General features: G+C 41.8%; 1 protein-coding gene across 1 annotated transcript; it reads left to right on the top strand.

The window, feature by feature from the left end:
- The first annotated feature begins 1,031 nt into the window (after positions 1-1,031).
- On the top strand, positions 1,032-13,486 carry nars1 (asparaginyl-tRNA synthetase 1). The gene is made up of 15 exons (XM_063211347.1): positions 1,032-1,188; positions 2,750-2,832; positions 3,378-3,443; positions 3,635-3,727; positions 5,097-5,186; positions 5,351-5,429; positions 5,623-5,693; positions 6,648-6,734; positions 7,874-8,095; positions 9,127-9,326; positions 9,881-10,016; positions 10,649-10,762; positions 11,639-11,770; positions 12,241-12,372; positions 13,031-13,486. The coding sequence occupies exons 1-15, from the start codon at positions 1,146-1,148 to the stop codon at positions 13,160-13,162; spliced, it is 1,680 nt and encodes a 559-aa protein (XP_063067417.1). The 5' UTR covers positions 1,032-1,145; the 3' UTR covers positions 13,163-13,486.
- Positions 13,487-13,599: the final 113 nt, after the last annotated feature.

Below are 13,599 nucleotides of genomic sequence, written 5' to 3'. Positions count from 1 at the left end.
TCTTGCATACTCCTGCCATTAAAATGCCTGAAACCGTAATCATAAGGTGTGCTTAAATTATGTAAATGTGCAGGACAGTGTGAAAATCGAAAATGCTGCTGGAGTTTCACAGACTATATTTTGCCAAGGAAAAATGAGGAGCCATTGTAAAAACACATCCCACTAAATTGCATGCATACACAAATTCAGTACAAAAACAGAAAATACTGTGTGTACATTATGTGTTATCTTCCACCTTAATTAATGTTACAATGTTCCACCTTAGTTAATTTACTGTGTTTTGGGCGTAATTTAAGCCTAGGCCATTATCATGACATTTATTCATTAAATGTTCATGATATGATGGTCCCTAAAGTGTTAGGAAATATTAAATGTTAGAAATGTTAGATTTACATTTATAGTGGCAGTTCCTTATTCTTAACAATGACCTAATGGGCAAGCACATGGCTGAGTTCTTCAGAATAGGAAAAATACCTTGACCTTGACATTGACCTTGACCTTTTAAGGACAATACTGACACAAATAATCATAGTAACATCAGCAAATAACTCCTCATGCCATAATTGATCATTTGTCTCTCATTTTTACAATGGAAGTCTACTAACGTTCATCAGAATAGCAAATTTGACCTTGGCAATGACCTTTTAAGGTCAAAATCACACATCCTCCTCATGTAATTGTCAGAATTGAATTTCTCTCCAAAAATTGATCAGAATTGATGTATGGCATGTGTATGAACAGTTTAAAAGTAAAAAAGACAGATATTTGTCATAGGCAATGGCAGCCATATTTGGCGGCCATATTGTGAAAAATCTGGCACTATGGTGGACGAGCACCGCCGTGATTTTTAATGTCTAGGAACCCACTAACTCAATTCCAGTGAGAAACGCCCCCAACTCAAAATTGCGAACGGGGCTACATGGCTGGTCCAGGACTATAGTTACTGAAACACCTCCTTTCAGATAGTCTACTCCTATACAGTAGGGGGCAACATTAGCGTATCAACTGCTGACTATACGGGTTGTGACTTAATCTACGGCTCTGGCTGTGGCGTGTTACAAGAGAAGGCAGCTGCCAGCTGGTGGAAACTACATTTTAGCATATTATTTTATTCTTCACCAGATTTTTTGACTGGGGCATCAACTATGGCGGATGAGATAACGAAAAACGCCGAGAAGATCTCTGTTGGTAAGTAAGTCTTTTTGTTATATGGACGTCACATTTCCCCTAGCCAGGAATCCGTAAGTAGTGCATCGTGTTGCATCAGATCATTGATTCATCTTATAGCAGATGCATATCTTAGACTAGGCCTACTATAAATGCTTTTTGGAATATGTGTTTAAGATATTGGGTAATTCTTTGTCAACCACGCTGATTCTGTTGTTTCATTCATTCAGTTGATGAACCCGAGAATGGTGTATTATGTAGGCTGCGAATGGATTTAGCCAATGCTAGTTACTCTCGTACAAGGTGTTTCCTTTCATGTAGCGTTTCACCGGTTTTACATGCCCTTAAGGTTGTTAGCATGCACCATGCTACACTAGTACATCGTTATCTCTTGTTGTTGGGCCTTTCCTACTGATTTGTGAATGGGCGAAGGACGGGCAGATTGTCATCACGTGAATTTAGTTTTTTCTGTTAGCTAGATGGTCCACGATGAGATCAGAGTTGTCAAAAATCTGACTTCCGCATACAGCGTTGGAATGAGTTGTGCTGACAGGCCAGCTTTGGTGATGCGCATTGAGCATGGACGCCTGCAGGGTGAAGGAAATATGTTGACCGGCTACATTTTAGCCACATACATGGTATGTGAGCTGGTCGGTAGTTAAGAAATTGTGTAGCATGTCTAGAGTGTCAACTAGAACTAGAGAAGTTACATCAGCATAGCATGGTGTTTGGGAGGGGTCTCAGGCCTGGTCAAAGCTGTTTGTTGTCATGTTGAGGGCGTAGCACGCTGTTAATGGTGCTTTCCCCAGGGTTGGGAGATGGGATGTTTCTGACCTCCTACTTGCTGAAATGCATTGGGACGCCTGTTGAAGCGGAATGTTCAAGTCGCGAGCTGGGGCAAAAGCGAAACTAACCGACTTCGTCCCATTGACAATCGTGATGTCATCACATCAATGGCAGCGCACAGTGTTAGGAATAGTTATGTTACTCAGACATCATCATTCTATGGACAAATAGAGTTGATTTGGACAGGTTAACAGTTGCAAAAGCGCCCATGAACCTTTCAAAGGTGTAGTTATTGGCATTGCCTCTTTCAAAAAATGCGCATGATGTTGTTTACACCTCATTGTTTACATTGCCGACATCTTTGAGAAGTGGATATGTTTTTTTGTCCCTCCATGTTTGTAGTTTGGTTAGCTTGCTGGTTGGAGCGCTTTCAAGTGGGAGGTAGCTGACTCCTTGTTGCATATTGGGAAGGTCCGACTCCTATCTCTGGGGAATGCACCATAAGAACAGTCATCAGTCGTGATGACACTGATGCTGATGATGCATTATGGATGGTAAAATCTCATGTGTGCTACAGCTCAGTTCGTGTGTAGGGAATGATTGACGGTAAGATTCTAGGACATTTGGATGATATAAAAGGTTGCATATAATCTGAAACAGCAAAGCTGCAACAAAAAGGCTGATTGTGTTAGTGGTGAAAGAGAAAAGGTGACAGCAGTCTAATCTAGTAAAAAAGACAGTTGAAAGCCATTGTTTTGCTATTGGAGTTTCAACCCTCTCATTTGTTTTCCTTCAGGGGAGCTTTACGTGTCTGCTAAGGAAGGCAATGACCAGACAGGAGATGGCACGGAGCAGAAGCCATTTAAAACGCCTCTCAAGGTAACCTCACAGCATCAAGCTTGCCTTGCATGTTTTCAGAAGCACAAAATTGTGTTTCTTATCAGCATTGCAAACAAACAAATGTTAAAAATACGATCTGTCATTCTTTTAAAAACACCACTGCAGCTTTTGTTTACAGCGAGTGACCATCACAAGATGCAGTTTATATACAACTTGATTTCTTAAAATAATACAATTGGCTTGTGTTCAAAACTTCAATGCGGTTTCATTTTGAATCATAACTTCTTCTTTTTTTACCCTGTGATCACAATAGAGAGTCTCAATGCTGATGTGTTTTCTAATGCATGTATTTGAAGTAGCTCCAGATGTCTTACTGTTTGTTTAATAATTTGAGTCATACTTATCATAATTCTGTCAGGGCAGCTGTGGGTTAATGGTTAGGGCAGTCTGTCTTGGTATTGGAATGTTGCTGGCTTGAATCCCATAGCGTTCACTGCTGAAGTGCTTTTGACTGTACCTAAAGTGCACCGTTTTCGATGGAAATTTCAACTAAGCGTGACGTAATGTCTTGTTGTATGTTGCAGGCTATGTTGTTTGCTGGAAAGGAGCCTTTTCCGACCATCTACATGGACTCCCAGGTGGAGGGAGAGGTCAGTAAAAGGGCGTGTAAGGGGAAGCCAGTGTCACATGGTGACAGTCCCTTCCTGTTGTATTGTTTTGATTATAAGTCGTAAATCTGTCTGTCTGTCTGTCTGTGCCTCTATGTTCACCTGTTATTTTTCCGAAGAACACAAGATCAAGTTTGCCCTTTTTTTAACCCCCTGTTTTTCCCTTCCATCAGAGATGGGCAGTGATCTCCAAAACTCAGATGAAGAGCGCAAAGAAGCAATTCGCCAGGGAAAACATGAAGAGTGATGCCAAAGACAAGAAAGAGGTACCTACTGAGAGAACTGTTGCAGTTAATTGTTCACTGATCTAATTAAAGTGACAATTTATGCCCACATTTTCAGTATGAAAGCAAGTTGGTTTGCTTGAACCGAGGACGTACTGTTCAGTGAAGTTTAAGAAAAGGGGAATTCAAATTTGCACTCACTTGTGTGAAATAGCTTTCACAATTTATAGAAAAGGAGATCTGCAGGTCTGTAGGCTCTTATCTTAGTTAGTTAAAGGAAGTCAATGTACACAGGAAATGAAACTCATTGATCAACCATTAACCTGTGTTCGGGTTAGGCTCTGCCATCGTAGCCTGGATCTCACCAGACCTGTGTGTGTGTGTGGGTGGGTGGGTGGGTGGGTGGGTGTGGGTGTGGGTGTGGGGCTCTGGAGCCTTCTGGTGGCACTAAGTGGAGTTACACACACACACACACACACACACACACACACACACACACACACACACACACACACACACACACACACACACACACACAGGTCTGGAACACTGCAGGAATCCTTTGTGTCTCGAGGCAGAAAATTCATGGAGCATTATTGCTTCAATATCAATGGCAACTCGCATTGAGGTAGTTTTGGGTAGGGTGCGCACATCCAAAAACACTTGTTGCAGGTGCCAGACAAAATAATCAGATAGTTGAAAAAGGTAGGTCTGCACACTGCGATAAGCTCCAAAAATAAACTTTATTATTTAAAATGCAACGTTTCGATCCCCCTGGATCTTCATCAGGCAGGCATGAGACTTGTCTGCGTAGGCAAGGCATGCCTGATGAAGATCCAGGGTGATCGAAACGTTGCATTTTAAATAACAAAGTTTATTTTTGGAGCTTATCGGCAGTGTGCAGACCTACCTTTTTCAACTCGCATTGAGGTGTCACAGGACAGATGTTACAGAATACGGGCAGAATGATGGATAAAGCCATGCCTTCTGAGGGCGAAGCCAACGCGTGCTCTCCCAGACCTAGTAGTGGAGCTCACGAAGCTGCACAGAATTACACAGTTCGGGCAAGAGCCAAACAACTGCCAAAGTATAATGTCAATTCTAATTTCAAATTTAAAGTGGCCCGCTAAAAACAATTGTAGCAGTAACGGTATACCCTTGAGCTGTTGTATTTGTAAAAACATGAAGTGAAACAGGTTTTGGGTGGGGGTTGATTGTCGGCAGACAAAGAGTCATCTTCTGTCTCCAAGGTCCTTCTAACCCTCTTGAAATGTTGTCCGTGTATATGAGAGAGCAATAGAATGAGTATATGAACATAATCATTGTGGCCGGCCATTAATTCTGTTGCTATCAGCAGTGCATTGGTGAATACATTTTGTGAAATGCTAATGTCGTTGTCTGTCATTGCCAGGCAGAAGATGCTGCGAGGAGGGATAAAAACCTAGAAGACGCAAAGAAGGTGACGATCGAGAATGATCCCAGTTTGCCGGAGCCTACAACGGTAAGCCACACAACGCCATCAGCATTCCCCAAAAGCCTTCAATCCTAAGTGTTAATTCATATTAATTTGAAGTAAGGTTTGAAAATACATGTTTACAAATGATCTAGTCAAGCTCTAAATGTACAAAGTTGCTGACGTGACTAAAAAATGTTTTGTCCCTTTAGGCCAAAATCCGCCATTTGGAACCACTTCGAGGCCAGAGAGTGAAGGTGTGTGGCTGGGTGCACCGGCTGCGTAGGCAAGGTAATTACAGCATTTGTCGCAAGATTGTTTTCATGCCCCTTTTTTCATTCACCTATTTTATGACTGGGGGAAATTGTGTAACAAACTGCATTTGGTATGTGTACATTTTAGTAACATGTTTTTTTTCTGTGTTTGTACACATGCATTGCATATCGATTGATAAAACGGCACTTCTCTTTAATTTGTATTTCAGGAAAGAATTTGCTGTTCATCGTGTTGAGAGATGGAACTGGCTTCTTGCAGTCTGTGCTTACGGACAAGCTGGTATGAAAGTGTCACAAGCTCTTGATAACTAATAGCTATTTTTTTCAAAAGTATTGCTACTGTGATAATTGTTGCAAAATTGCCTGATCAGCTGCTCTTGATCTTGAAGGGCTAGTGGTGGAAACACTGCTGTAAGATGATTAAAGTGGAAGTCAACTTGTTCTTAGTCATATTACCTTGAACTGTCATGGGATTAGAAAGTAGTACATGAAATAGCCCATCATAAAAAACATAAGCTCTCTTTCTCCCGCCAAAGCCTGTGGTTTTGTTTTCAAAATTTCAGTGCTACCTTGGTTAGCTTAACCAATCAGATTGGAGGGTGTGGGTAGCTGCCCAATCACACCACTTGGCTGGCATTTTGGAGGACGGGACAGGAAGTTGAATGCTTATTTATTGTACGGCTAAAATATGTAATCATGTGCATTTAGTGACTGAAGATTTAGTGGTGTTCTGAGGCTTCATATACTGTATACCTAGCCTGGCGCTCACGCTCTCAAACTTCGTGAGCTCGCACACGGATCTGGAAATCTTAGACGAGCCCGAACGGAATCAGATATTTCACAGCCTGTCCAATCAGAATCGCGAGGTGGGTTGTTGGGCGGGGTATATTCAAGTCAGTGGTTGAAGTAGTATGTGATTAAAGAAAGCCACGTGAATTCTCCAATCAGGTTCAAGCTGTTTGGAACACACCTACGCCTTTCCAGAGCTAAGCGATTGACAATGTTCCAGATGGTTGCTAACAACCATCGCGTCAGAACCAGGTTACTGTACACCTTCCAAAATCCCAGAATCGAGGCTTTATGCTTGCCAACAGGAAAACCTAAAGACGGCAGCTTTAAAATGTATTATAAATAACTTGAACCGTTAAAAACGGCGAGAGGAACAAGCATTATCGTCACAGTACAAATTCTTGCCATGTGATCCATAATACCAGCTCAATGCCTCTTTCTACAGTGCCAGTGCTACAATGGGATGGTGTTGTCCACTGAGAGCACCGTGGCTCTGTACGGGACGCTACAGCCTGTTCCTGAGGGAAAGCAGGTGAGTGACTTGTAGAGAGTTACTTGTGCACAATCCCTGGTGCTGAACAAAAAGGACAGAGAGGTCGAAACGTCATTGCCAATGAATGAATGAATGAATAAAAAGAAGTAAAAATAACTTAAAGAAGAAAAAATCCAAAGGATAAAAAAAAACGGGTGAGTGCTCAGTCTTTGGCACACTGTGCTTGCTTCAGAACGATCAGAGCACAATGCACAACACTGGAGGTATCGTGTAGGGGGCAGATGGCCAACGGAGCTCGAATGAATATTTTTCAGCTTTGTCTGACTTCACACTACACTACACTGCATGATGTCTGATGCGCTAACGTGTGCAAAAGTGGACATAAAATGTGGATGGCAGCACATTCATGTCCCGATTATGATGTCCCGTTATGATGCTCTTCAGCATGGTATTGGCCATGGCTCAAACGGTTAAGGCACCACACTTATGCTGGGGACCCAGGTTTGAGTCCAGCCCAAGATCATTTCCAGAATCTCCCTCCACCGATCTTCCAATAGCCTGTTTGTTGCAAATACAAAGCTCTATGGGCATTTGTCTAGCAAAGCTGCCATGATGAACAGATTTCTCAGAGGGTGAGCAAAGCTTGGTTTTGTTAAATACCTCTGTATACCACTAGTTGAAGTTAAAATCAAACCATTCTTTACTGACTTGGCTTCCAGCGGAGGAAATGACAGAGATAGTGTGACACGCCTAATCGAGCTTAAAAATACTTGAATTTACTGTAATTTGCCTCCGAAGTGAAATGGAGGGCGGTTAAAGTTTCGCAAGATGAGTCATGATTTTTTTTTGGGCAGGCCCTGGCTAGTTGTGCAATACACATTCACCCAAGATGGGTTATGCAAAATGATGAAATTTCTGCACTGAAGCCTGCATAATTTCCTTTAATTTTCAACATTTAATTTTTCCTCTGACAATCAATTTTTACTCTGTACTTGTGAAGTACAATACTAAACTACTTAAAAATTACAAATTGGGCCCTTACTCTTAAAACCTACTCAATTATATTTACTTTGGTAAATATTATTAGTTATTTTCACACCCCTGAAAGCTATTCTATATTTTAATTTCCATTGGGATTAATAAAAGTTATTCTACTCTACTCTGTTTTCTATTGACAGGCTCCAGGAGGCCATGAGCTGCATTGTGACTTCTGGGAGCTAGTCGGCCTTGCTCCAGCAGGGGGCGCTGACAACCTGCTGAACGAGGAGTCGGATGTGGACGTTCAGCTCAACAACCGGCACATGATGATCCGCGGAGAGAACGTTTCCAAGATCCTGCGGGTTCGGTCCACTGTCACACAGTGCTTCAGGGACCACTTCTTCAGCCATGGATACTATGAGGCAAGTGTCTGGCCATTGTAAAAAAAAAAAAAGTTACAATTATTACAGGGGCCAGATAAAAAAAAGGACGCATGAAAAAAGGTGTATCCACACAGCATACAAGCTCCTTTGCTGTGATTTATTGATGAAAGAATAATCATAAACGCAGAGAAGGAACTTTTATGGAGCACGTATATTTCTTCTCTGTTTCAAGTGTCCGGCCATTGCCTACCTTTATTTGCGTTAAACTTATTTTGAAGATGAATCCTTATCAATCACAGGGTTTTCCATCCAACTAGTTTATGGGCATTTTAGTGAATCATTACAATTCATTGAAATGTACTATATTAATCTTCTTAAATGAAAGATAATGAGAATCTTGTTTAGCCAATTTTTTAAATGCCCATTACTGATGTAAATAAGCTGAATGAAAATAAGAATGCCATCTACTAATTACACATTTACTACTATTAATATTATATATAATTGATATCTTTCACGATCGCTATTTGACACAAAAAAAATCCCAAGCAGTAACTTTCCATAAATGGACAGTGCTTTATTGCATGGCAACAATGAAGTTCAAACAAAATCATTTTATACATTAATCCCATTAATTTTATAGGTCATAGAAAGTTGATTTTAGTGGATTTTGCCTTTGAACTCTTCATTTTAATAACCATTCTGTTGTTGCCTAATTGTTTGGGAACAAGCCTTGGGATCAGAAGATTGTAGATACTTTGTAGCAGTAGAAATAATGGTGGTGGTCTCCTACACTTTCATCTATGATTGAAGTGCCCTTGAGCAATGCACTAAGTCTCATATTGTTCAAGGAACTGTAACCGATAACTTAACTGTAACCAGCGGTGGGATAAAAGAGTCACAAGTAGTAACAACCAGTTCTTAGTAGCATGGTTACAAAAACTAATCAATTGTACACATTTTTCAGTAAATTTATACTAAAAGCATTTAGGGGACTTTGCATCTGAACGCGTCATGTGAATAACCATGCTGTTGTTTCTCTGGTGTCATTTTTTTTCCCACCTGAGCAGATCAGTCCGCCTACCCTGGTCCAGACCCAGGTGGAGGGAGGCTCCACCTTGTTTGGTCTGAACTACTTTGGTGAGGAGGCCTACCTGACCCAGTCCTCCCAGCTCTACCTGGAGACCTGCATCCCCGCCCTGGGGGACACCTTCTGCATCGCCCAGTCTTACCGCGCCGAGCAGTCCCGCACACGCCGTCACTTGGCTGAGTGAGTGATGCTGCTCTTCAATTGAAAAGCTTCGTTTTGCGATGCCATCTGCAATTCTGCCCTACGAAGGCAAAGTACAGTAACATTGAACTGAGAAAAATGCCTTCAAAGCCTTGGTATTAGGTTGGACATTGTAGGTACTGCAAGTTGAACATAGCAATATCTCTAAAACGGGACACATTTGGTCCATAAGGCTTTGTCACAAGATAAAGGATGAAGACCATTTTCAGTCTAAACTCAATTTTGACAGAATATGTTGTTACTGCACTTTGCCTTTGTTAGGCAGAATTATTGGGCTTGGGAAACTACATCTAACTGTTTAGAGGTGATATTTATGGGTGCTAGCATACAGTATGCCTCGCACATGAAAAATTTGAAATGAGAATGTTATGACGTCACGTTTTTGTCTTTTGTTACGCTTTTTGTTCATTTTTGACGCAGAGGAGCAATGAAATTGACCAATGACATCTGTGTTAGCCAGCAAGCCCAGACTTTGCTTGAAAATGTATGTAGTATGTTTACTAAGATGTCGACATGTTGTGGTCATGTTCCAGATACACCCATATTGAGGCGGAGTGCCCCTTCATCAGCTTCGAGGACCTGTTGACCCGGCTGGAGGACCTGGTGTGTGATGTGGTGGACCGCGTGCTCAAGTCTGAGGCTGGACAGCTGCTTCTCGAAGTCAACCCAGTACGTGCTCCATCTACTCCTGGGTCAATGACGTTTTTAGGAGTAGCACATGTCAGGGTGGTGCAACCACAGCTAATGCCACTATTATACTTTTGTTTTTTAGTAGATTATATTAGAAGCATATTCACTGCAGCACATTAATTATACAATTACAAATGAATTGATGGGCATTAGTTGTGGTTTCACCACCTGATGTCTCAGCCCAAAAGAACAACCTTGACCCTCCTACTCTCTGGGCTGTTTTCAGGCCGGCTAGTATTATGTGCCTCAGCTCAATGATTTGTCTGGTGGGGGATTCCTACGTCTTTATGGCTGAAGCAAAAAAAAATGAAAAGCACTCTTTGGCTTTTCATGTGCTGTTAATGTTGTTCATAACTGTCACTCACTGTGAATCTTTCAAATAGGGAGTTCTCTCCAAATTATCATTCATAAAATATGGTAGCTGCAACTTTGTCGATTCATATAGGCGTATGGAGTGATCTGTGAGGCTTTCATCTTTGTATGATGTATGGTCTGATGTGCATTGTGAGTGAAAGGTCTTTGTCAATCCACATCAGCTGGCATGAAAGGGTTGTATAGACTAGAGGTATTGTACTCATCAGTGATTTTTAATTAATTTTATTTTTCCACAGGATTTCAAGCCCCCCAAGCGACCTTTCAAGAGGATGAACTACTCGGAGGCCATTGTTTGGTTGAAGGAGCATGACGTCAAGAAAGATGACGGAACCTATTATGAATTTGGAGAGGTAGGGCTCAAAATGTTGCCATGTTAATATTATTCAGATTAAATTTATGCACAGCGAAATGGTATCCATATGTACACCGTATTACCAGTACTCGCTCTCCTGCCTTTAGTCACATACTGTTTATGCATGCAGTGATGGGTGACCTGTATTAAGAAACTACAATCCATTGCCACATGTTACTGACCTGTTTTGCCTGTCCAATTATGGAATATGTGGAATATGTTGATTGTAGTTTCTCAATCCAGAGGTTACTCATGACTGTTGCATGTATTAAGCTTGTTGTATAGTGATATAGCAGGCATATATTAAGCAACGTTCGTCGAGAAGGTCGCTACTGTGGAATAGCAGCACGACAGAGAGAATCTTTAGACCCCGACACGGAGCGGAGGGGTCTTGTTCTCTCTGAAGTGCTGCTATTCCACAAAGCGACCGACTCGCCGAACGTTAATCGGCTTATTATATGGATATACTTAAATGATTCACACATGGCGGGGACATTTCTTTATTTAATGTTAAGTTTATTATAATTTTTCATGTCAAAAGATTGTTGCTGCGCAAAACAAAACAGTGCCGTTGTGGGACACCGCTAGGCAACAGGTAGCCTAGACAACAGGTGTTGTCTATCACAGCAGCTGATTAGAGTGACAAAAGACCGGACCCCCTGTGGAGTGATATGAAACATTCGCTTTAGCAGTGAAAAGTCTTGTTGCCATTGACAGCGGTCTGATATAGACCAACCCGTCCGTTATCTCAAATATCAGACGTGCGAACGTTGGGGAGCCCCATTGAAATGAATGGAGCATTCGACCGATGACGTCACACCATATAATAATCAGGATTATTGTACGTGTAATAACACTTTTTCTCCTCTCCCAGGACATTCCTGAAGCACCAGAGAGACTGATGACAGACACCATTAATGAGACAATCCTGCTGTGCCGCTTCCCTGCCGAGATCAAGTCCTTCTACATGCAGCGATGCCCAGAGGACCGCCGCCTCACAGAGTCGGTCAGTGCACAACTTTAACTAAACAGTACTCAGGAGTCTAAATTAACTTTTTTCATCACCAGCCAATACGGCAAGTAGATGTTTAATCTTACTAACCAAACGCACACTCCCCATGCAGTCAAATTGGCAAGTAAGTTGTCTTTTTGTTTCTGCCCAGCTGATTTTTTAGATTTCTGGCTGTACTTCACAGAGTCAGTCAATACACACCTCACAACCAGAGTTGGATAAAGTAGAAGTACTCTGACAAATGTAATTACAACACTAGTGGTATTCTATTACAAAGTTAAAACATTGATATTGCTTCTGATGTAATCTGTAAGTCTCATATGAAAAAAACATGTGTGGCATAGAACTGATTCCCCCATATTAGTGAATTTCCCTGTAGAGATGAACCGCCACAAAATACTGTAGCCAACTTGCTCTTTGAGAAAATGCCTTTGGTAACTCAGTGGGTTGCATGTGTTGTCCAGGTTGACGTGCTGATGCCCAACGTTGGTGAGATCGTTGGAGGGTCTATGCGTATCTGGGACTCTGAGGAGTTGCTGGAAGGCTACAAGAGGGAGGGCATCGACCCAACACCCTACTACTGGTATACTGATCAGGTATGAAGGACAGCAATGTGAACCATTAAAAACCACAAAAGAAAGGAAAAGTTCAATCCAGTCCAACATGAAAAGAATAGTTTGGCACCGGATGGTTCAGATGGCCAAAGGTCACACGTCGGACCCAGGACAAAGTCGTCTGAAAAATTATCATAATTTATAGACACAGCAAGGACAATATAATGTTCTGATGTGTGGGGATCCCCCCCCCCCCCCCCCCCACACACACACACACACAAACACAAAAGTTCCAATGGTTCCATCAAATTTGGCCCCATTTAATTTCAAACATGGCTTTTCACCAGGAGAGGGCCCTGTTGCTGAAAATGCAAGTACCAACCCAACTTGAAACAATGTGCCTAAATGGTTCTTCAACAAAGCTTCAACAAAACTTAATTTGCCCATTACTACTTCAAAACCTTGGTATTGGGTTGGATATTGTAGTTGCTGCATATTTGACATAGGAATATCTCTAAAACGGGACACATTGGGAATATACATGTATGACTTTGTTACAGGATAAAGGAGTTGTCATGAAGACCACTTTCAGTCCAAACTCAATTTAGACAAAATATGTAGTTACTGTACTCAACTTATGTAGAGCAGATGGTATTGGGAATTCCTGTAATAATGGTGTGTGAACTATTTTGTTTTCCAGAGGAAGTTTGGAACATGCCCTCACGGCGGCTACGGTCTGGGCTTGGAGCGGTTCCTCACTTGGCTCCTGAACCGTCACCACATCCGCGACGTCTGCTTATACCCCCGATTCATCCAGAGATGTCGGCCTTGAATGAAAGTCGATATATTAAATGATAACAAGATCTCAAATAGCACAGAGAAATCAATGCTACCATCGCCTGCTACACCTACTCTGTCTAGTCTATGTTCTCCATGAGCACCAACACAGCTTCTACCTGTCTGCTATTGAATGCCACACACACACACACACACACACACACACACACACACACACACACACACACACACACACACATACACCTGACAGCATCGTTATCCTTGTTCTGGTTACTTTAGAGGGGGAGGAAAGGATGGGACTGGACATTCTGAGCCATCAATGTATCTACACGATCACTAAATAAACGTGTACAATTTACATGTATTTGTCTGCTCATTATTGTCAATGTACAGTATGCCTTATTTGCTGTTTTAGTAGTGTACTTTCATAAACGGTGAAGCACATTGTGCTACATGCCTTGTGTTCCTTGT

The sequence above is a fragment of the Engraulis encrasicolus genome, chromosome 11 (assembly GCF_034702125.1).
Source record: "Engraulis encrasicolus isolate BLACKSEA-1 chromosome 11, IST_EnEncr_1.0, whole genome shotgun sequence".
NCBI lineage: Eukaryota > Metazoa > Chordata > Actinopteri > Clupeiformes > Engraulidae > Engraulis > Engraulis encrasicolus.
This window is presented reverse-complemented; position numbering and strand designations above follow the sequence as displayed.

What these genes read in the sequence shown, in the direction of transcription:
- nars1 (XM_063211347.1), top strand. Translation starts at nt 1,146, where the DNA reads ATGGCGGATGAGATAACGAAAAACGCCGAGAAGATCTCTGTTG. An exon ending in ACACGCCGTCACTTGGCTGA is followed by an intron (nt 9,327 to 9,880) that starts GTGAGTGATGCT and finishes GTCATGTTCCAG; the next exon opens with ATACACCCATATTGAGGCGG. An exon ending in ACCGCCGCCTCACAGAGTCG is followed by an intron (nt 11,771 to 12,240) that starts GTCAGTGCACAA and finishes TGTGTTGTCCAG; the next exon opens with GTTGACGTGCTGATGCCCAA.